Here is a 21,011-nt window from a genome sequence, read left to right as displayed (position 1 = left end):
AAAAATAGGAAAGTTGTAGAAAAGTGCTGCTGAACCAGACCATTTACCATTTATTTAAAAACGAATAGTTCATAGTATGGACAGTCCCTGTCTTTAGAGAGGATATTATTTTCAAAAAGAATTTCACATTTTGACTGGTAAACCCACAGAAAAAACTCTTTCAAATTTGAATGGGAAAAGTCTAAGAAATCATGAATAATTAATGTAAGTGTGGACAGTGAATTTAATCTTTCAGAAGGGTCTGACTTCTCATGGAGAAAAAAATAAACACATTTTTAAAAATCAGACTGCATGGAACCTCAGTTAACACTTTCCAAGTTCACTATATTGACATATTAAGGAAAACAACATATAATACAAATAAATACTTAAATTAATAAACTGTGGCTGAAGTGAAAATTACCTGGATTACTGACCCAGTGTTTTCTGTTTACACAATTTTGAGTCTATTTTATTCATTATTATCTTCTCTGTGTGTGTCTTCTATTTTCTAGTTCAGTTTGCTTGTGCTCTTGAGTTTATCAGTATTTCTAGTTTATGTCTCCCAGTTAAGTCAGTCCTGTCTTTAGGTTTGTTTGTCTCGTCCTTTTTGTCCGTCTCCCTCCGTTCAATCTCCTTCTCAAACTTCACCTGCTCTGGAGCAGGTATAGAATTACATCTATTGATCTCAGACAACTGACCAGTCTCTTTGGAAAAAAGTGCCATCATTGCTGAAAGACTCCTCAAACCTATGATAGTAATAAGTTATGAAGGTGTCGACTATATCAGTGTCATATTGATAAGTCTGTTAACTTACACATAGGCCAAAAATAGTAGCTCTTTTCTGTTCTTAAACATAGCACGCAAACATTCGAACAGGTTTTTAATACTAAACTACTGTCCAACTTTTTTATTATTAATAATTTTATTATTTATTACAGACATTTATACGGCTACAAAGTTTTATCTGCCCTTGTAAAATCAGTCTTTCTGCTGGCACAACACTTATTTATAGTTACGGATGGCCACATGCTGCCAACGCCAACTCTGTCATGTAAATGCTTAGAATAAAACCTGGGTTAACTTAGCATGTTGTTATCCAGCTACATGAAACAGTTGATTGCTGATGTTGTGATAAGTGAATCCAGATAACACTGGCATTAAAGTTACCTTGAGTTACCTTTACATGCTTCACCTTACAAGGCCCTGGCTTTGCCCTCACTTCACACACTTACACAGGAGTCTTTACATGAACAGTCATGTAAAAGATCGACTATCTATTTTTCTCTTGAATTTGATGCTGTTGGGGGGGGGGTCATTGTGTATTTGAGCTAGAGAGAGGGAGAAAGAGTCCCTCCTCCTTGATAAGCTCTGTGATAAGCCACCTCATCTCACTTCAGCTGTCACATTCAGGAAGCATAGCCTCCAGAACTCTGTCGGTTCACTTGATCGGATAACATTCGTTTGGAGTTTTCCCCGATCATGACTCGGGCTTCTTTTCCCGTGTTTGTGTTGCTGGTGTTTGCGGTGAGTTCAGTGCTTTTTTTTTTTATTTAAAAAGTAAAGAAGAAGACAAAAAAGAAAAAGCTATTTCACCACTTAACAAAACTGGTTTTGAAATGTCTTTGTTTATTTTTTGTTATCTGAATTCTGGAAGATGTTTCAGCAAATGAGTTGTTGCTATTATATAGAAACACAACATAATTTTCTCATCCAACTCACTGATAGTAGTTATAACTAGGTGTAATTGAAAATGTTTAGCCGTCATTGCATACTTGGCCGTGCATCTTCTACTTAGCACTCCCTTCTCTGGAAGCTTGAAGTATTCCATGTGAAAATTTTCTCTAGATGGAGTGATTGGGTGTGTTTCTCCTGTGATGCCAATACTTTACCAGCTAGAAAGCTGTTTACCGACTTACGTTAGATTAACTGGTGATTCTAATTTCAAAACATTAGATTAGAAAATGTAAAGGTCGAGCCATTTACATTAAAGTTACTTTCAGCTCCTTTCCACTTAGATTAATGAGAGGTATGACATACAGGGGTGTATGTGATGAAGTGTGCTGGTGTTGTTCCTATTATTTACTGCCATTGGTCAGTTGTGATGCTGATCCTGGACCAGTATTATAATGACAATATAGTTTTTAAAAACTATCACTAATAAACCAACATTAATAACATACGACATACAATGCAATGACAAGCCTGAACTAGCATTATTTTCATATCACAGGAACAACACAAACACGAGGATATCAGACATCAGATACACTTAAAATGTTTTTTTTTTTCTAGTTTTGGTTTCATTATCTTTTTGATGTCTGTTCAGGTTTCCTTGTCTGTCTCTCTGTTTAACCATTTAACATTACTTTAATGTTTTGACACTTTTGACACTCATATTGTTAATTGTGTAGTTTTGCACATATCGAAGGCAATACAAGTGATACTGAACGCATCATTGACATCAGGATGATTAAAACAGGGCAGAAGTCCTCTATATGTTTTCAAAGACAAACAGTCTGGCAAGGCTTTCTAACGTTGATCCTGACTAATAAAGAACAAGTCTGTGTAAACGTGAGAGCAAAAATAAACTATATCAATATAAAACTGGGTCCTAAGAGTGCTGACATATATTATCATTAATATGTCCCTGACAAATTTGAGGAGCTAGAAAAGTGAAGGACAAAAAAGAATGCGGCCAGCCTAAAAAAATATGTGCTGTACATGGACAGCATCTTAAAGCTATGTCTAAAGAAGTGGGAAAAACTGACGCAAGGCTTAGGAGAAGAATCTCACACTCCATTTGGTCCATCTATTGGTCACTGAAGCCTTTTCAGAAATGGTCCTAGTGGAAGGGTGGCTGTTAACAAGGCATTCTTAAAATAGGAAAACAGGGAGAAAAGGCTGAGATATTCCAACAGCGAGTGTCTACAGCCATGGTTAAACACGGTGGAAATTCTTGTCAAAATTGATGGAACTATGAAAACAGAACAGAAGTATAGCCAGGACCATCTGAGTGGCTTCATTTTTCTGTATGACAGTTATATTGTATAATTTTAGTGTACTGTCAGTACACTAAAAGGATACATGGATAGAAAAACCCACAGTGAATGATGAAATAATTGCCAGAAAAGTCAACTTTTTTGGAAAGTTGGAGAAATGGAGAGTTTATTGAACCATCTGACAAAACTGTTTAAATATTAATAAGATTTTAACTTCCATATATGACTTTTAATTTGTATTGTATTTGCTACATCTGGCATTTTTTAAAATTACTTAAAGTGTGTTGTGCCACTTTTTTTTAGGTTTTTCAGGAGGGGGAAATCAAACTGATAATGTAGAAGTTTTGAAACTCACAAAAACTGTATGTATCAAATATGTCACACTAGGTATTAAGAGGTTAGAGACTTCAACATCATCTTGACAGAGAATGAGACAAAACGCAGTTAACAGGCAAAAGAGACAAGCATTGTTCTTGAAAACTACTTAAATTACAAGAAAGTTTGCCTAACAAAGTTAAAGAATAAAGGTGGTCATACTAAATATTAATTTGATTGTTAGAATCAAACAAACTCTAATTTTGCCCTAAATGTTATTGTCACGGTCTGCGGTGGCAGATCGTGTGAAGTGGAAAGAGAGTGGACCCAAATTAAAACTAACCGGGGCAAAACTAAACATGAGCAGATGAACTGATGATCCGACGAGGGACAAAGGGAAACTCACCCAATAAATACACAGCAGGATGATCAGGGAAGTGGAGGCAGCTGTGGAACGAGGAACCAATCAGACTTAACCAGACAAAATAAAACAGGAAACACAAAAGAATGAGACTAAACGAACAAGAAACTAAGAACTATTCATATCAGGAAGCGAGGAAGCACCAGCAAATAGGATGACAGATCACTACAATAAAAGTAAACAAGGTCAAAAATGCCCAAAACATAAACTCTGGATCACAGACACTAAAGCTATTATGTAAGAGTATTGAAGTTTGTTGTGTTGTGTCTGTTGTGTTATAGCTCCAAGCTCTTGCTGTACAGAATCACAACTCTGGATCCAGTTTGGTAAGAAAAAAGAGAGACTGGGTTCTTCCTCCAAAGCTTCTTAAGGAAAATTTCGATTACACTAAAGAGAAGGCGATTGCTAAGGTAAGTCACTGATACTTAATTTCACTTTAATTCTGTCTCCTGATTATTAAGCATAAATGCCTGTCATAAACAAAAAATACCCATGTATCAGTGAAGTAATTCAATGTTTAACCATGACTTTTTAGTGCCACCAAGATGGTTTTTCTTCAGGTATCGCCTAACCTTTTCTGAAACATTTTATGTTATAGATAAACCATCGACTGTAAGAAACCACTGGGCAATCAGTCCTCTGAACAATAGCATTAGCATTTCTAGGTGCTGGCTCAAAATAGGGATCCTATTGGATTTGGTTGTGCCAATTGTAAGAGGGCTTTCATGAAATATAAAGACTGTCTAATTGTTTGTGAAGGGATCTTTAAACCCCCATTATTTTCTTGCTTGCTGACAGTGATTTCAAATGCATTCAGATTATTATTTGAAAGTTATGCAACCAAAAACATATAGAAGAGAACACTGAAGAATTGTAATAAACTTATTACCTATAATTAGTGTGCATGTGTCAGCCATCATGCAGCCTGCTTTAGTTTTCCATACTTTAACCTCTCTTTCTTACTTTCTTTACTTTCTTTCTTTTATTTCCTTATTGTATTATTTAATTTAGTTTAGTTAGTTACTGTCTTGGAGCACCTGTGACCCCCTAATTTCCTTTATGTATTGAAATATTTTGATTTTGACTATTAGCATACTGTTTAAAAAATGTTTTATTATTTGACAATTTAACACCACCAGCTGTAAGAATAAGAATAAATCAGTTTCACACATAATAAGAATTCATGTTAAAAACAAATTATTTAAAGAAATAGACAACTTCAGTTTTTTGGTGCATATGTGGTGAAATAATGAAGTCTTCCACCTTGTGTTTCAGATTCGATCTGATCTTCAGTTTGGCTCAAATCTTCTCTACTCCCTGGAAGGTGTTGGGGCAAACCAAATTCCTTTCCATGTCTTTGTGGTTGACCAACATTCTGGTGATGTTCGTGTCACTAAATTGCTTGACAGGGAAGTGATCGATACTTACACCGTGAGTCCTCCTGTAGTTCTTCTTTGGTATGGAATAAGATTCAACAGCTGTCCTCAATACATTAAATATTAAGATAATTCAAAATGGACTGCCATTTATATACGCCTTTCCTCGTCTTAATGACCACCTCAGACTATAAAAAACATTAAGCAATACATTCATACAGTGCTTTAGTCTACATAGTTTAAGAATTATCTACAGCTGTGGTGGACGTTTACAAATACTCATCATCGGAATGAATGTCATGGTAATTTTGGGCCATTTCTTTGACCTTTTCTTTTTATGTACTCATGTGGTACATGTATTTTTGACTTTTGCTGCCATGATGCCAGGTCTCTCTTGGAAATTAGATTTTTAATCTCAATGAGATTTTTTTTTTTACCTGGTTAAATAAAGGACTAAAAAAAAATCCAATGTCAATCATTTTTCCAAATGATTGTACAGCATTTCGGCTGCACAGTCATTGTACAGGCTGACTGACTCATTAACTTCTCGTTAGTGAGTTAGTCATGATTGACTACAACAGGTAGTTTCTCTTTAACAGCATAAAAAGGATTTTTTTGAACCACTCACTGGATTCACTAAGAACTCAGAACAATGGTAAAGTCCAAGGAACTTAGTGAATAACTAAGGAGGAGAATTGCAGATCTACAAAAGTTAGGAAGGTCACCTCTCACCACTCTTAAACAACTACAGATTCCAAGGTCATCATCAAAATAATTATATACAAGTACAAGTTTTTGGATATGCCACCACTTTGCCAAGTTCTGGAAGAAGATCCAAGCTGTTACCCTCAGATGAGAGGACATTGGTTCAGATGTTCAGGAACAATCCAGGAACCTCTAACACTCAAGCCTGCCATAAACTGGAAACTGCTGGAACACCAGAGTCACTGTGCACAGTGAAGTGAGTTTTACATCACCATGGACTGAGAGGGTGCTGACCAAGAATGAAGCTCCTGCTCCAAAATCTACGACTTCAAAGTTTGACACAGATTTATATCTGCCCACATGATCAAGCCAAAATTGCGCTTTATTGCCGCAGACGAGACAAAGATTAGGCTATTCGGTCTTTCAAGCCCAGAAAACCCTGTACCAGCTTTTCAGCATGGTGATGATTGCACCATGTTCTGGAACTATTTGCTCCCAGTGCTGCTGATACATTGCACAAATGAATGTGGACTGTGCTTAAAAGCCTGTATATATAATTGGGACCACTTCAAAGAAATAATTAAAAGTTCCAAACGACCATGGCACTCATGCCTATGATGAATGCATGTAAACATGTGACCACAGCTGTCGACCATATCAATGGCCAATTAGAAACATGTTAAAGGTTACAGGATACCATTTCAGTCATAGTTGTGTAAAGAAAGATGAAGTGATGGCATTTTATAGAAAAGAAGAAAGACCAATTTTGCCATGATAATATAACGTTCTACAAAGATATTTTTTCTGTTGCTCACTGTAATATATAGTATTTGCTCTGATATTAAATTGGTTTCACTAACCTTTGTCACCTAAACTTGTAAAATGCACCTTTACTGGTGGTAAATCCATACTGCAAGGCGTTGTAGTTTATGTCAAGCTAAATAACGAACAACAATGGTTACATTTCTATCTACTACTCTTTCAGTTGTCTGGTGTTGCTATGTACAAGAATGGCACAATTGCAGAACAAAAAATTGACTTACGAATCAAGGTTGTAGATGAGAATGACAACTCTCCAGTATTTCCAGATGTTGAACCTGTTGAAGTAGATGAGCTCAGTCCTAAAGGTCAGTGGTGTGAATCTCATTCAAATTTGTAATGGTAGTGAGCGGTGTAAAACGAAATGATTGAATTATAAATTAAACAAAAAGGATTTTGATTTTTCTAGTGTTTGTGTAATTGAGTGATCAAATTGCTAAAGTCTTTCCAATGAGCTGCTGGAGGTTACAGACAGCCTGCGTTCTGCAGTTCATGTTATTTCACTATTATTATTATTTTATATTTATTTATTGTCTGATCTTGTAAATAACAATTTTCTGTTAACATTTGCTCATTATGTAAAAAGCATTATTTGGCACACAACAGTTAGGAGCTCTTCTTGACAAGTTTGTATCATTGTTTTAAAACCAGGGCAGGACACTGCACAATATCAATATGGAGAACAGAATGTCTGTTTTTCTCATGTACAGTGTCAATGAATGTGAAATTAAGTTTTGTTTAAAATTTAAAATTCAAATTAAATTGAGTTTTGTTTTGTTTTTTCATTTAATGCTACAGATACCTTGGTTACGACAGTCACTGCATTTGATGCTGATGAACCAGGAAATCTCAATTCTCAGATTGCTTATAGCATCATAGTTCAGAATCCAGCGGAAGATGTGTTCTACATAGACAGACAAAGTGGATCCATCTTTGTTAAAAGGCCTGTTCTGGACAGAGAGGTATGAACTATGTATGTTTGACTATATGATTCAAGAAAGTTCTTTTAATAACATGGGATAGTGGTGAGATATATAACCACTATATATGGCTATATATAGGGGAGGGGGAGGGGGGGGAATAACTATTTATCAGAAAAAAAAATTTGTTTATACACTGGAGCATATAGTAAAAGAGCATATAGTAAAATCAGTGGCAGCTGAAGGGGCAGGTTTTATCAGTAAACCACAGTCGTCGACACAATTGAGCTTGTTTTTTATTTTGTGTTTCGATGGCCTGTCATATTCATTCCTCGATCTCTGTGTCCTCAGAAAGGGCCTTTAGAGACATTATTATGGAACAAGCTTACCAAGCCAGAGCAAACATCCAAGGGCAAATATTCTGGATACAGTAAAGGCAGAGGGTCCTTGTTACCCTATTTAACAAATCTGTCAACCTTTTGACCATTCCATAAATAAAAGTCTCTATTGTGTTTGTGTTAATGAAACTCAAATCCTTTAAGTAATTACAAGATAACAATGATTATTTTCATTCAGTCCATTCAGTTAGATACTATGACAAAAATGATGAATGAAACATCTTGATAACATCCCAAGTCTCTGTTCTAACTCCAGTATTGTACAAACTAGAGATGGACCGATCCGATATTACGTATCGGTATCGGTCCGATACTGACCTAAATTACTGGATCGGATATCGGAGAAAAATAAAAAATGTAATCCGATCCATTAAATATCACGAAAGCACCTCACAAAACTTGCAACACGCCGTAACTCACCTCAGAACGTTAGCACGTCGGAGCAGTATGCATCACGTGATAGAGCGGCTGTGGCATGCGGGACCTGTCGATGGTCTGGATAGCATGTGGAGCTTCGCTAGCAACCTGGCATTTCATCTCCGACAAAGTTTTCCCGAGAGAAGTAAAGCAAGTGTGTAAGTCCATCTCTGAATGTTTGTAAAGCATTCCTGCGTTAAGCTTAACAAGCGACTGCCTCTCCTGCTGCTACTTCAATCATGAAACTGCTTAACGATCAGCTGATCGGCTTTTCTGTCGCGAGTCCGTGTCTCTAGTTTGCTTTTGGCCCACTTTGCACCAGAAAGAGGAAACCAGCGGCTGAACAACAGCAGCACGTTTAAGCTTGATCAGCTGTTGTTAGAATTTATTTATTATTACTTTCTACTCGAGGATCTTTTTCTAAGTAGCTGACGCTGGTAACTGTGCAGGGGCGGATCTAGCAAAGTTTAGCCAGGGGGGCCGATAGGGCATTAACAAGGAAAAGGGGGCACAAAGACATACTTTTCTTTCTTATTCTCATTTAAAATGTCGAGCTTTTAATAAATAATTATCTGACACCCAAAGTTTTAATTTGATGTAAAATGAATAGAAGTCCATTACTGTATATAGTAACTATTAAGTCTAATATATATACCCTAGTAAGCTATAGTACTTTTTCCTTTGGGAAGGTACCATCTGTGCAGTCTGCAATTCTGTTGAAGAAAGATGTTGAATCTATTTAATATTTCTTGAAAAATAATTGATTTCTGTGCATTTTTTTCCACACTGCATCAAATTAAGGTTGATTACGTCGATTAAGCATCATGAGGTGGAGCGTGAGGGGTGGTTCCCTATTTTTTATTTATTTATTTTTGTTGTAGCTGGGAGTTGGAACCCTATTAGTTAGGTTGCTTAATATTTATGCTAAGTACTCTTTAAAATACCAGAATAGGGAGGATGGTGTAGGTTTGAGTTTATTAGATTGATCAGTATTGCTGAACTATGAAATATTTTTTTTTGCATACAGGTATAACAGAATAGCTTTAGTGTAGTTGTTGTTTTAAACTTGAGTATGAACTTATACAAAATGCAGCAAGATATTTAAAAAAAAACAGTTTTGTTGATTAAAAAACACTATATCGGATTCATATCGGTATCGGCAGATATCCAAATTTATGATATCGGTATCGGTATCGGACATAAAAAAGTGGTATCGTGCCATCTCTAGTACAAACGTATTTGTTTAATGACTATTTTGATGTCTTTTAATTTCAGACATGTAGTAAGTACATTCTGACGATAAAAGGTCAAGATCGAAATGGACATCCAGAGGGAAACACCGGAACTACCACTATTACCATAAATATCCTTGATGTAAATGACAATCCTCCCAGACTGGAAAAAGATCAGGTACCTCTCTTCCTTACATTTCTCTATATTAACATATACAGCAGGGGAAATATTTATTTGACCACCTGCTGAATTTGTGATTTTGCCACATAGAGAGAAAAGTATTCATTTTTAACGTGGTTTCATTTTAATGGGAGAGGCAAAATATCAACCAAAAATCCAGAAAAAAAGAACATTACATAGAATTATGAATTGATTTATAATAATAATAATAATAATAATAATAATAATAATAATAATAATACATTTTATTTATAGGCGCCTTTCAGACCCTCAAGGTCACCTTACAATAACACGTGAACAATAGCCAATTGCATGTCATTGCGTGAAATAACTATTTCGTTGGCTGAAATCAAAAAGTTATTTCAAATGGCACAGAAAACAAATAATGTGCAGGATAGGACTGACAGAACAGACTGAGGAGGCTCACACAACACGAGTGAGGATGTGACCAAGAACAGAGTGGCACAGACAGTATATACATAGGAGGAGATTAGGGCAAAGTGAACACATCCGGACACAGCTGAACTCTAATTTCATGTTATGCATTTCACTTACAGTATGAAGGAAGCATTGAGGAGAACACAGAACAAGTGGAGGTGATGAGAATCAAAACAGAGGACCTGGATCTAAAAGGCACAGACAACTGGGAAGCTGTGTTTGAAATTGTCAAAGGCAATGAGGCTGGGTATTTCAGCATTAAAACAGACCCCAACACCAATGAAGGCATCTTAATGCTTGACAAGGTACAACCTTTTTAATTAAGAAGAAATTATGTGCTGTTACTCAGCTTTTTTACTATCTGGCAAATGCAAAGTCAAACTCTGTGGCAAATGGCCCTCTTATGAATGAGGTAAGGATCAGAACCTTGATCACTGCAGGGTGATGATTGTTTCCTATGGTTGACTATGCTGCCATTCACAAGAGTGCTATTCACATATATGAAGATTTGTTTTACTTTGGTTTCACATTTCATTACTTTGTTACAGAGTTATATAATGTCATTCCAATAATATGTTACTTTGGAACGCATTACACCCTACAATGTGAACTTAGACTCAAAGTATTCCAAAATTTGATAAGTGTCTCTTATCGATAAAGCTCGGAGTCGTTAAATTTTGCCTTCCAATATTTTAAGCTGTCATTGACTTGCTTATTCAGCTTGCGTCAAGTCCCTGTTGTACTACCCTGTAGTACTTGGCTGGAAGACAAAACTATTACCACTGTATGAGGTTTACTGGCCATTACTATATGACTACTGCCCATTACTTTAACAATTTTTTTCAGAACATTCATAACACATAGCACAGGAGCATAATTTTGCAGGTTAGTTTATATAAAATCCATAATACCTTTTGTTTTACAAAAAGCAAAAATGCATCAACAATAGCAACACTCCAATTATAGATGCATATAAAACACTGTATTGTTTCTTATGTGTCATCAATCATTTTAATTATTTTTTGAGCTAAAAGATATGTTCTTGTATCCGTCATTTACAGGCTGTGGATTATGAGGATGTAAAGAACCTTGAACTAGGCTTAGCCGTCAGCAACAAGAATCCATTAGTTGGAAGTGGAGGCAGTGGAGCAAGTGCAGCATTTGGAGGCGGTGGTGGAGGTGGTGGTGGTGGAGGTGGTGGTGGAGGTGGTGGTGGTGGAGGTGGTGGTGGTGGAGGCGGTGGTGGAGGTGGTGGTGGAGGTGGTGCCAGTGGTGCCAGTGGTGCCAGTGGAGCAAGTGGAGCAAGTGGCGGAAGCAGTGGAAGATTTAAAACCTATCCTATCAAAATCAATGTGAAGAACCAGCCGGAGGGGCCACGATTTGATCCTAAAATCAAAGCTATTCCTGTCTCAGAGGAAGGGAAATCCTTTAACATTAAAAATGTTATTGCAAGCTACCCTGCAAAAGATGGGGATACTGGACAACCAGCTAAGGCAGTCAAGTCAGTCCACATACATATGTGTCAGCTTCTCTTTCTGTGCACAATAATAGTGATACTCATAACTGGTCTATTTCTGCTGTAGATATGCCAAAGGCTCAGACCCTGACAACTGGCTAACGATTGACCCAGAGACAGCTGAGATCAAACTGAACAAGATGCCTGACAGGGAATCTCCATACCTGGTCAATGGGACATATACTGCCAAAATACTCTGCATTTCAGATGGTACGGCATGAATGTTGAAGAACTCTCTGGAGAAATATCAACGCAAAAAAATAAATAAATAAATACTGGATTATATATGTTTGTTTCTGGTTTTACACCACAGACATGCTTGGTAAAACAGCCACTGGTACGATAGCCATCCAAGTGGAAGATTCTAATGACCACTGCCCCACCCTGACCAGCAATTTCCAGACTCTGTGCACCACAGCAAATGCTGTAATTGTGAATGCCAGTGATCAAGACGCATATCCTAATGGCCCCCCTTTTCACTTTGAGATTATCCCAGAAAACACAAAAGGGAAATGGAACGTGGAGCATCTAAATGGTGAGATGATGATTTCAGTTTTTTTGGGGTGTTTTTTTTTTAGATGTAGTAGTTAAATAAAGAAAACAATGACAAAAGACAAAAAAAGGTCAATATACTAAAGTGTTGTTGTTGCTGTTGTTTGCTTTGTTTGTTTTACAAATTTTAAAATTTTATTTTGAGATAAAAATGTGGATTACAATCTGTCATATACACTCTAAGACTAAATCTATGAGTAATGCATATACATACTTATTTCACATTTTTCTGGTTTCTGACAGACACTACAGCTATCTTGCGGTCTCAGGAGGCTTTTTGGCCTGGTGTTTATGAAGTGGAATTTGTGGTGAAGGATCAGCAGGGACACGCCTGCCCTGAACCTCAGAGAATGACGGTCCAAGTTTGTACCTGCGAGAATGGAGTTGTGTGTGGAAACCAAGGCAGCAATGGTCGTGGTAGAAAAACAACATCATTAGGACCTGCGGGCATTGGGCTAATACTAGCGGGCCTACTACTGCTCTTGAGTAAGCATTATGTGATTTTTTTTTTATTTGAGAATTTTGATAAGATAAAAAAGGACAATGAAAGAATTATACTGATACTCGAACCATAACAAAATGTAACTCTCTTACCTAGAAATTTAAATAAAACACTTACTGACTACTTTATAGGTAGACTTGGTCAGCTTTTAATTATATAAATATATAATCAGCCAATCACATCACAACACCATCTATAGGGAATCTATGGAGAATAAAGGCAGGTTAGGAAAAGAGGCATAAACTGGTACTAGCAGGGTTTACCTAATAAACCCTGTGTCTCTCCCAATAGGAAATACATAGCCAAAAGTAATTACAGACCAAACTATTCTACACTTGCTACCAATAACTACAAAAATTAAACAGATTAGACTTTTGTAACAATTTAAAATCCCCCAAAGCTTACCAAAGCTTAAAGGAATCCCAGTAATTACATCTATTTTAGGGATTTTACACATTCTGAAAAACTGTTTCACCTTCTTTTGACCTCACACCACATTTGTAGCTTTAACTTTAAATAAAACTTTTTTTTTTTACAGTCATTCCTCTGCTACTGTTATTCTGCTTATGTGGATCTGCTGTAAAGTTTCCAGACCTCTTTAGTGACATGCCTGATTTTGAGACCAAGTCACACCTTATTGACTACCGCACCGAAGGGCCGGGAGAAAACACGGTGAGACTGCAACTACCTTAAGTGTTGAAAACGGGAATAATCTCGGCATCGATGATGATGTCTTTGTGAAAGCTCCTTCAAAGTGATTTTTAATCACAATAAAAAACTGTTCACTGTTCTAACAATTGTATGACTTTTATAGGAAGGGCCACTACTTGTGACTATTGACACAGTTAAAAATGGAGCAATGGCACCAGCGGGAGGTTTTGGTTATGAGGCATCTCTCACTGACATTGATGGGATGAAATTTGGCACCTATCAAGGTGGTTTTTCAACTGACTACAGACAAGAAATGAGGGGTTTCACTGATTTCCATTCAGAGTTTGAGACCAGAGAATCAAGGCAAGGTGGATTTTTTGATAGCATTGCCCTGCCACGTCACTTCCTGGCACAGTATTACTCTCAGGTGAGAAATTAGCTGACAACTAAATGGACAACTAAATCCAATTAAATGGAAAGTTTTAACACTAAATGTGATATGTAGTAGCTTTACTAATGATGTTAGGTGAACACACGTGTTAATGTTGCAACTAATAATGTTTATGTGGATATTATTCACTTTTTATTGGCTGTCACTGTCGTCAATAAATATGTCTTTCGTTATTTTTAAAGTGTATTGATTTTTTTATTGATTGATTTTTTTTTTATACAGAAGACAGTCAGCGGAGAGGACAACCTTGGCGTGAAGGATGGTTTGTTGGTGTATGATTATGAGGGCCAAGGGTCCTCTGCTGGCTCAGTAGGCTGCTGTAGCCTTTTGGAGTCAGACAATGACCTTCAGTTTCTTGATGACCTTGGACCAAAGTTTAAGACTCTCGCAGAGGTGTGCAGTGGCAAGACAATTTCTTGTGATGACAAACAAGCGCTACCCATTACCCCTAATGCCTACATCAATACTCAAACCTCAGTATCAAGTTTGATGAGTGCACAAAAGCTCTCCCCTCCACCCAAACTGGAGCCTGCCATCTCCAAAGTGGAGCAGAGTGTGGTCAGGAAGACAACGGAGCACTCTGAAATTGTAAAGGAAAGTACAGCCAAGGTGAAGGAAGAGATGAACACAATGAAAACAGGGTTAGCAAATCAAGGCCAGATGCTCCTAATGCAGCAGCAGCAGCAGCCTGTGTACTACGCCACCACTCCTGTGTTGCAGCCAATGCATTATGTAGTCCAGCCACAGGTCCACAACACTGTGCTGCTGGCTGAGGCACCAACCACCAACCTTCAAGGCCTGATACTGGTTAACAACACACAGTCTGGACCTGCCCAAGGAGTATTCGTTCAAGGGCAGACACTAATGTCCAGTGGACAAGCCCAGGGCCCTGCAATGGTGCTGGTGGAGAATGGTGACACCCATAGTTGGAGTGATGGCCTGATCCAAGCTGGGAGCTTGTCTGGGTCCCAGACCATGATGGTTGTCAAAGGCAAGGCCCCTTCAGGGTCAACGAAAGTGCTAAAGGGGAGCCAGGGTCGTCTTGTTCAGGGAAGTACTCTACTGTCAGAAGGGGTCTCAGGATCTAAGAAAGTGCTGACAGTTGGAGTGCCAACTATGACCAAAGAGCAGCTGGTTCAAGAGGGAGGTCTTTCAAAGAAGAGTGAGGTCTTTGGCTCTGAAAAGGTCATCTACAGCAGGAGCAGCCAATCTACTGCCTTAAAGGCAAATCAGTAGAGCATTCACTGTAGTGACCCACCTACTGGTTTTTAAGGTGACAAGAGAAAATCATTAAATGGCAGATGAATTCCTGGACAACAGACGACCCTTTTTAGTTTCAAAATAGTGCATTACTCTTATGCTTTCAGTATTTTCATGGGAAGCCTGTAAGAGCAAATGGTGGTGGTGAAGGGTGGTGGCGCGTGTGTGTGTGTGTGTGTGTGTGTGTGTGTGTGTGTGTGTGTGTGTGTGTGTGTGTGTGTGTGTGTGTGTGTGTGTGTGTGTGTGTGTGTGTGTGTGTGTGTGTGTGTGTGTGTGTGTGTGGAGGGATATGCAGCTTGTGCAGCTTTTCCTGGATGAAATGTAATCATTTCACAGATTAAAGGATACCCTTATTACATTTTAGTAGATGTTGCACTTTGAAATGTTGCTACTATCAAGCAAAACTTAGACCTGTGGGAATAATCAAACCATTCAGTAATCCATAATCTCCTTTGGATGGTGCATTTATGTCATTGAAGAGATCACTTTCACATTACTCATCACATCATAAAGCTGATAAATCAGAATGTGTTTTTCCAATTGGAATGAACTTTGCCTCTAAGAAGACAAGTGGACTCAAATCATGACAACAGAATGCTCACTACAATATCAGGACATCATCTTCTCATGTAACTATCAACTTTACCTGCTCTTCTTTGTTCTCAAGTTAACACTGTATTATGTGTGTGGGTATAATTGGTATCAATTGTTACATTCTCATGTTATATTTTAGGTCATCACTGCTCTCATTGTCTTGTTTTATTTTTATACCTATATACAATCTGTGTGTTTTTACACTAATAAAATAAAAACATTAAAGTCTTTTAGCTCATTGAATTTGATTGTTATTGCTCAGCCTAGACTGATGGGTACTGCAGAATGAACAACCCAATTTTGTGAACACAATAACTCAAGAATGATGTGATGTGGCATTTAGAAAACCATAGGTGCGTCTACTAAAAGTCTCAGACAAGTTCATATCTTGCCGACAGAGGTCAAGTTTTCTGAAAATCTTGCGAATTTAACAATTTGATAAAGACGTCATCTATAAGTTTCAAATTGATACCATAAGTTGCATCTGTTAAAACTCGCAGATTTCATTTCTGAAAATCTGGTGCATGCTATAACTCAAGAAAAGTTATGATACCATAGGCATATCTACTAACAGTGAACTTGAATAATTTGGTGACCTTGACCTATCAAAGGTCAAATAGACCTTTGACAGATACAATCATGTGTGGTCATATATACCATCATGTCAATGCAGGAAACAATACACTGTGATTACAAGAGCTTTCAAACATTCATGCAAGGCTTAATAAAATAGGTTTGCTTCTGGTGATATAGGTATTTCTGGGCTGACCCCCCAGTCAGAGAATTATTTTTAAATCTTTGGGGTTTTCTATTACATTGGTAAGGATTTGTGGCTGCGTTGATATGTAAAACCTGGGGTGTTATGTGATTGTGAAGAATATTTTTGCCAATAAAAACATATAAAATTCTAAATTATGACCAGTGTTGTAGAGCGTATACTTTACAGGGAATTATGCCACCTTTCTGCTGGATGTGGTGATCCAGCCGATCACCAGGCGACAAGCAGGTGGGTTGATTACCACAGGTATGCATGGGAAGAAGGTGGAGTAAAAGTAAAGTGTGGTTAACTAATGTGCACACGTGCACACACACAAACACACAGGAGGACTGGTGGGCTATGACAGAACCCCCTTCTCCTAATGGGAACATGCTGGAAACCAACCATGTTTATCAATGTGGAGGCGGTGAAAGGCCCAGAGCATGGCCTTGTCCAGAGCAGCTGCCTGTGGACTCCAGGAATCTTCTCTTGTCCACAGTCCTCCTTACGATGTACACTGGGGGGCTACCAATGAGCTGGGCAGGTCAGGTGAGGTGAGATGGCGGCACAGGAGACTGGAAAGGGTGAGTTTTAACTGAGATACATGAAAAACACTTTGAATGCACATCTTGCATGACAGATTCAGCTGCACAGAGTCAGGGTTGATCAGAGCCTCTATTTTAAAAGGTCTAATAAGGTTAGGTGAGAGTTTGCATGATTCAGTGTGTAAGGGAACATACTTGATAGAGAGCCATACTTTGTGATCAGGTTAATAACGGGGTTCAGGAGTCCAACGATGGTCTGCACATTGTTTATTTCGCTCCTCGGTCTGAGCAGCCCGTGTCACCCTTAGAGTTGCTGACACCAGCTGAGATGGTGCTGAACTGACGACACAGAGCACTTACTTTCAATAGAAGAAAACAGGGGTGGCTAAGAGCCCCAGGATGATTTGAAGCATGAGTGTCCAGTGGGTGATGAAGTCAAAGAGTTGTAAGAATACTCTGTCCACACTAGCTGAGAGATGCAGGTCTGATAAGACTTGTTGCTGCAAGAAAGCCATTACTAAGACATCAGAATAAGACACAGAGGCTTGCCTGGGCGATGAAACACCGCCATGGACTGGAAGATGTTATTATGGACTGATGGAGCAAAATGTAAAACATGGAGGAGGAAGTGTGATGGTCTGGGCCTGTTTTGCTGGATCCAGGGTCGGTGACTTGTACAGAGTGATAGGCACCCTGAACCAGCTCCATGCAATACCTCTGGCATGTACCAAGTTGGTCAAGGGTTCATCCTACAGGAAGGTAATAACCCAGAACATAAGTCCAAGCTATGCCAGAACTACTTCAGGAAAAAAGAACAAGGTAAGCTTGAAAACAAAGAGTGGCCAGCACAGTCTCCAGACTTAAACCTCATCAAACTATGTTAACATTTTGTTTTTGTGGCCCGCAGTAAAGGTGTTTGCTGCCTGGCTGTGGTGCTCCTTGTTCGTTTGGGTCTCCTGAGTGACCAGAGACCAGAGAGACACTCTGAGCCAGAGAGACTGAAGTCCATGGCACCACGGAAAAAAGTGAAATTGAAATTGTAACAGGTTGATATAAAATTGTGAAAACTTGGCATCTTTGTCTTCCTTCTCATTATTAACCTAGCAAGGGCGAGTGGGGGATTTCTTTTTTTATTAGAGATTATGTATCGGAATTTCAGGAGCGGGACCACGTCTCCAAACACGCTCCCTCCAGTTGTCATCTATATAGGTTCCCCCAGTTCTGTAAGCTGTTCATTCTCGTTTACGTGCCCCACCCTCCCTCCTTGTTCTCAGTTCTTTAACTTCTTCATTTCTATTTAGTACATGGGGATCTGCCAGGCCCGGGAGCCGTCGCAGGTGGACGCGATGGAGGAGGCACACTTGCACACAGGAATTTTTTTCATCCCACATACAATTTGTTTACAAAATACCGATACTAGTTTAGGTCTGGTTGAAACACAAACCACTGGGTCAAAGACCCAGAATCATCACACTTATGCTTCAGCCAGCTACACAAAGGGTTTGCTTTCTTGCCTCTTTTATTAGTTTTTTTTCTGCTTTACTATATCAGTGTTAGTCCCTATGAGACCATTGATTCTTGCAGCATTAAGTGTTGTGATTTTTTGATTCAAGTGAAGTGCTTTTTGAACTTTTTGAAAGCAACTGACTCACATAGTTATGTTGAGATCCCAGTCTCAATAAACATATTCCGCAATGCTTCCGCTTGTTTGTGATGCTCCTACGAACTGACCAGTAGCCATCAGGTTGCTGTTAGAAGCACTGCATTAAAGAAGAAATAAAATAAAATGTAAAAAATAAAAAAAAGAGAAAAGCACTGTGTGTTTTGTTTTTTGTTTTGTTTTCTACAAACAAAAAAACAGTCATATTCAAAGTAATCTCAAATTAGACTCTTGCACTTTCTCCCAGTGTTTCCTGACATGATGATACACTTGCCATCTGCTGGCATAATGCAACACAACAAGAAAAAAAAAATAGAAACTAGACTTCACATTAACCGTGGACTATTGTTTGACGCACACAAAAACAAAGAACTAAAAAAAACTAAGCACGTTTTCTCGATTATTTTAGTTGATTTTAATTTGTTTCGGGAACGCTCAATACAGTTTCAGTTAGTTTTCCTTTTTTCACAAACCCTTGTTTGTATTTATTTGAGTTAAAAAAATGTTTATTTAGTTCTAGTTATTTTGTTGTTTTTCATTAATGATAATAACCTTACTAGTCAAAACTTGAATCCTACAGTGCCACCTTGCCAGGTTGAAGACAGGTTAAAGCTTAAGCCCCCTCCCCAGAACAAACCATACATGCATCAATCATCTAACCTTAATCGATATTTCTATTATCATGACAAAGATATTCTATTTACTACTTCTAATGATTTTATTCAAATATAGAAGTTAGTTCACAATGATAAAAATACCAAACAAAAGACTGTCAAACTCTCCTTTGTTTTTTAAGTACTTGGTAAGCTTTCAGTTCCACCCTAATATAGAAAGACTTGGAATTTGCCACTTCATGTTTGACGCTCTGTACCTCCAATATAGTGGCAACCTGGAGCAGAACAGCCTCCCAACATTCCAGCCGGATGAAGGCTAATGAAGCGTTGAAGCTTTCCATCCAATTGGTTTGGGAAAAATGTTCATTTCTCAATGCATATGTGAGAAATTAACATTTGTTTTTTGTGGTCTATTCATCGAATTTATTTATTAATGTGTAATTACTAAAATTCGTACTTTTGTTACGTCCTGCAAGGCAGATTATGTAGAGAAGAGAGTGTGGACCCAAGAGCAGACACTGAAGACTGACTTACTGAGAGAGAGCTTTATTTACAGTAGGAGGCAACATACAAACAAGAGAAGAGAATGGCCATAACTTAAACTAAGAAAAACCTAAACTAGGAATGCTAACAAAAAGATGCAACCAGAGACAAAGATCTAGGAAAAACCTGAAACCTGGAGGGAACAACAGCAGGACGAACGCAGATGAAACACATCAACTCCGAAAGTTGGTGGATGATATCACTCTCATTGGTTTGATCCAGAATGATGACAGTCCGCATACAGACAGGAGGTGGACCAGATGTTGCACTGGTGCAGGCAGAACTACATAGAGCTGAACCAGTTCAAGACTGTGGAGATGAAGGTGGACGTTTGGATGACCAAATGATTCCTCCAGCTAGTGAGTCAGTGATGTAGCTCTCTATTGCCTCTCTCTCAGGCTTTAGAAAGTCTATACAGCCGACTGGCGGGCAATAGAGCACCAGGAAATAAGTTAATACTGCAGTCATTGGGACGGTGAGGCAGAGGAGAAAGATTCAGTAATGGAAATACTGGGCATAGTGGACCGCAGACAGGTTTTGTAACACCAGGTACTGCAACCAGAAACGCAATTCTTAGCCCAATCGATTTGCAGATTATGATGGCTAAGCCAGGGACAGCCGAGAACCAATGGAGTACCAGGGGCATGGAACAAAAACAGGTTGACCTCCTCCACATGATTGAAGGACACAGGCTCTGAGCAAGAGTCTCAGAGCCTTTGATCAGCACAGCGCACGAGTGAGTGTGGGTCATATACAGTAATTTTTCTTGGCAGGTAAGACCAGGCAGGGAAACATCTTGAGTGGTGAACCCTAGTATCCCCACAGTTACTGACAGGCAGACTCTTTTGGCTGCGACGGGCAAGTATCAATTTAGTGTCCTCTTTTCCCACAACAGAAACACTCACCCGCCAGCAGTCTTCTCCCCCGGTTGGAATGGGATAGCGTAGCTGGTCCGAGCTGCATCGCCTGCTCCTCCCCGTCAGTTTTGAGTACCACCTGAGCCCATTTTAGCGCTTGTCCCATCAGCAGCTCCACCATGAATGAAACCTTGGCACTGTCTGAGGAAAAGGTGCGATTCTGCTGCCTAAAAACAAGCGCACGTTGGGTGAGAAATCCCCCACTTTTCTCCAACTCTACCGAAAACTTATCTGGTGTCTGCAGTT

The 21,011-nt window shown here is 38.6% G+C and overlaps 1 protein-coding gene across 2 annotated transcripts; it reads left to right on the top strand.

The window, feature by feature from the left end:
• Positions 1–1,372: 1,372 nt before the first annotated feature.
• LOC146649529 (desmoglein-2.1-like) lies at positions 1,373–15,954 on the top strand. 2 transcript variants are annotated; one of them, XM_085387234.1, is made up of 14 exons: positions 1,373–1,506; positions 3,999–4,127; positions 4,993–5,148; positions 6,784–6,925; positions 7,416–7,579; positions 9,628–9,762; positions 10,323–10,508; positions 11,265–11,704; positions 11,787–11,929; positions 12,033–12,254; positions 12,515–12,757; positions 13,312–13,445; positions 13,588–13,851; positions 14,101–15,954. In XM_085387234.1, the coding sequence occupies exons 1-14, from the start codon at positions 1,462–1,464 to the stop codon at positions 15,109–15,111; spliced, it is 3,414 nt and encodes a 1,137-aa protein (XP_085243360.1). In that variant the 5' UTR covers positions 1,373–1,461; the 3' UTR covers positions 15,112–15,954. The 2 variants fall into 2 exon arrangements, with proteins under 2 accessions (XP_085243360.1, XP_085243359.1); XM_085387233.1 differs by having other exon boundaries at positions 14,098–15,954.
• Positions 15,955–21,011: the final 5,057 nt, after the last annotated feature.

This window comes from Rhamphochromis longiceps, linkage group LG17, assembly GCF_057381845.1.
Source record: "Rhamphochromis longiceps isolate RC_006_pf linkage group LG17, R_longiceps_female_GT1.1, whole genome shotgun sequence".
Lineage (NCBI taxonomy): Eukaryota > Metazoa > Chordata > Actinopteri > Cichliformes > Cichlidae > Rhamphochromis > Rhamphochromis longiceps.
The sequence above is the reverse complement of the archived record's forward strand: the minus strand, read 5'-3'. Positions and strand labels throughout refer to the sequence as shown.

Coding starts and splice junctions, on each gene's coding strand:
- LOC146649529 (XM_085387233.1), top strand. CDS start 1,462: ATGACTCGGGCTTCTTTTCCCGTGTTTGTGTTGCTGGTGTTTGCG. Junction 1,507..3,998: donor TTGTGTTGCTGGTGTTTGCG/GTGAGTTCAGTG, acceptor GTTGTGTTATAG/CTCCAAGCTCTTGCTGTACA. Junction 12,758..13,311: donor GGGCCTACTACTGCTCTTGA/GTAAGCATTATG, acceptor TTTTTTTTACAG/TCATTCCTCTGCTACTGTTA.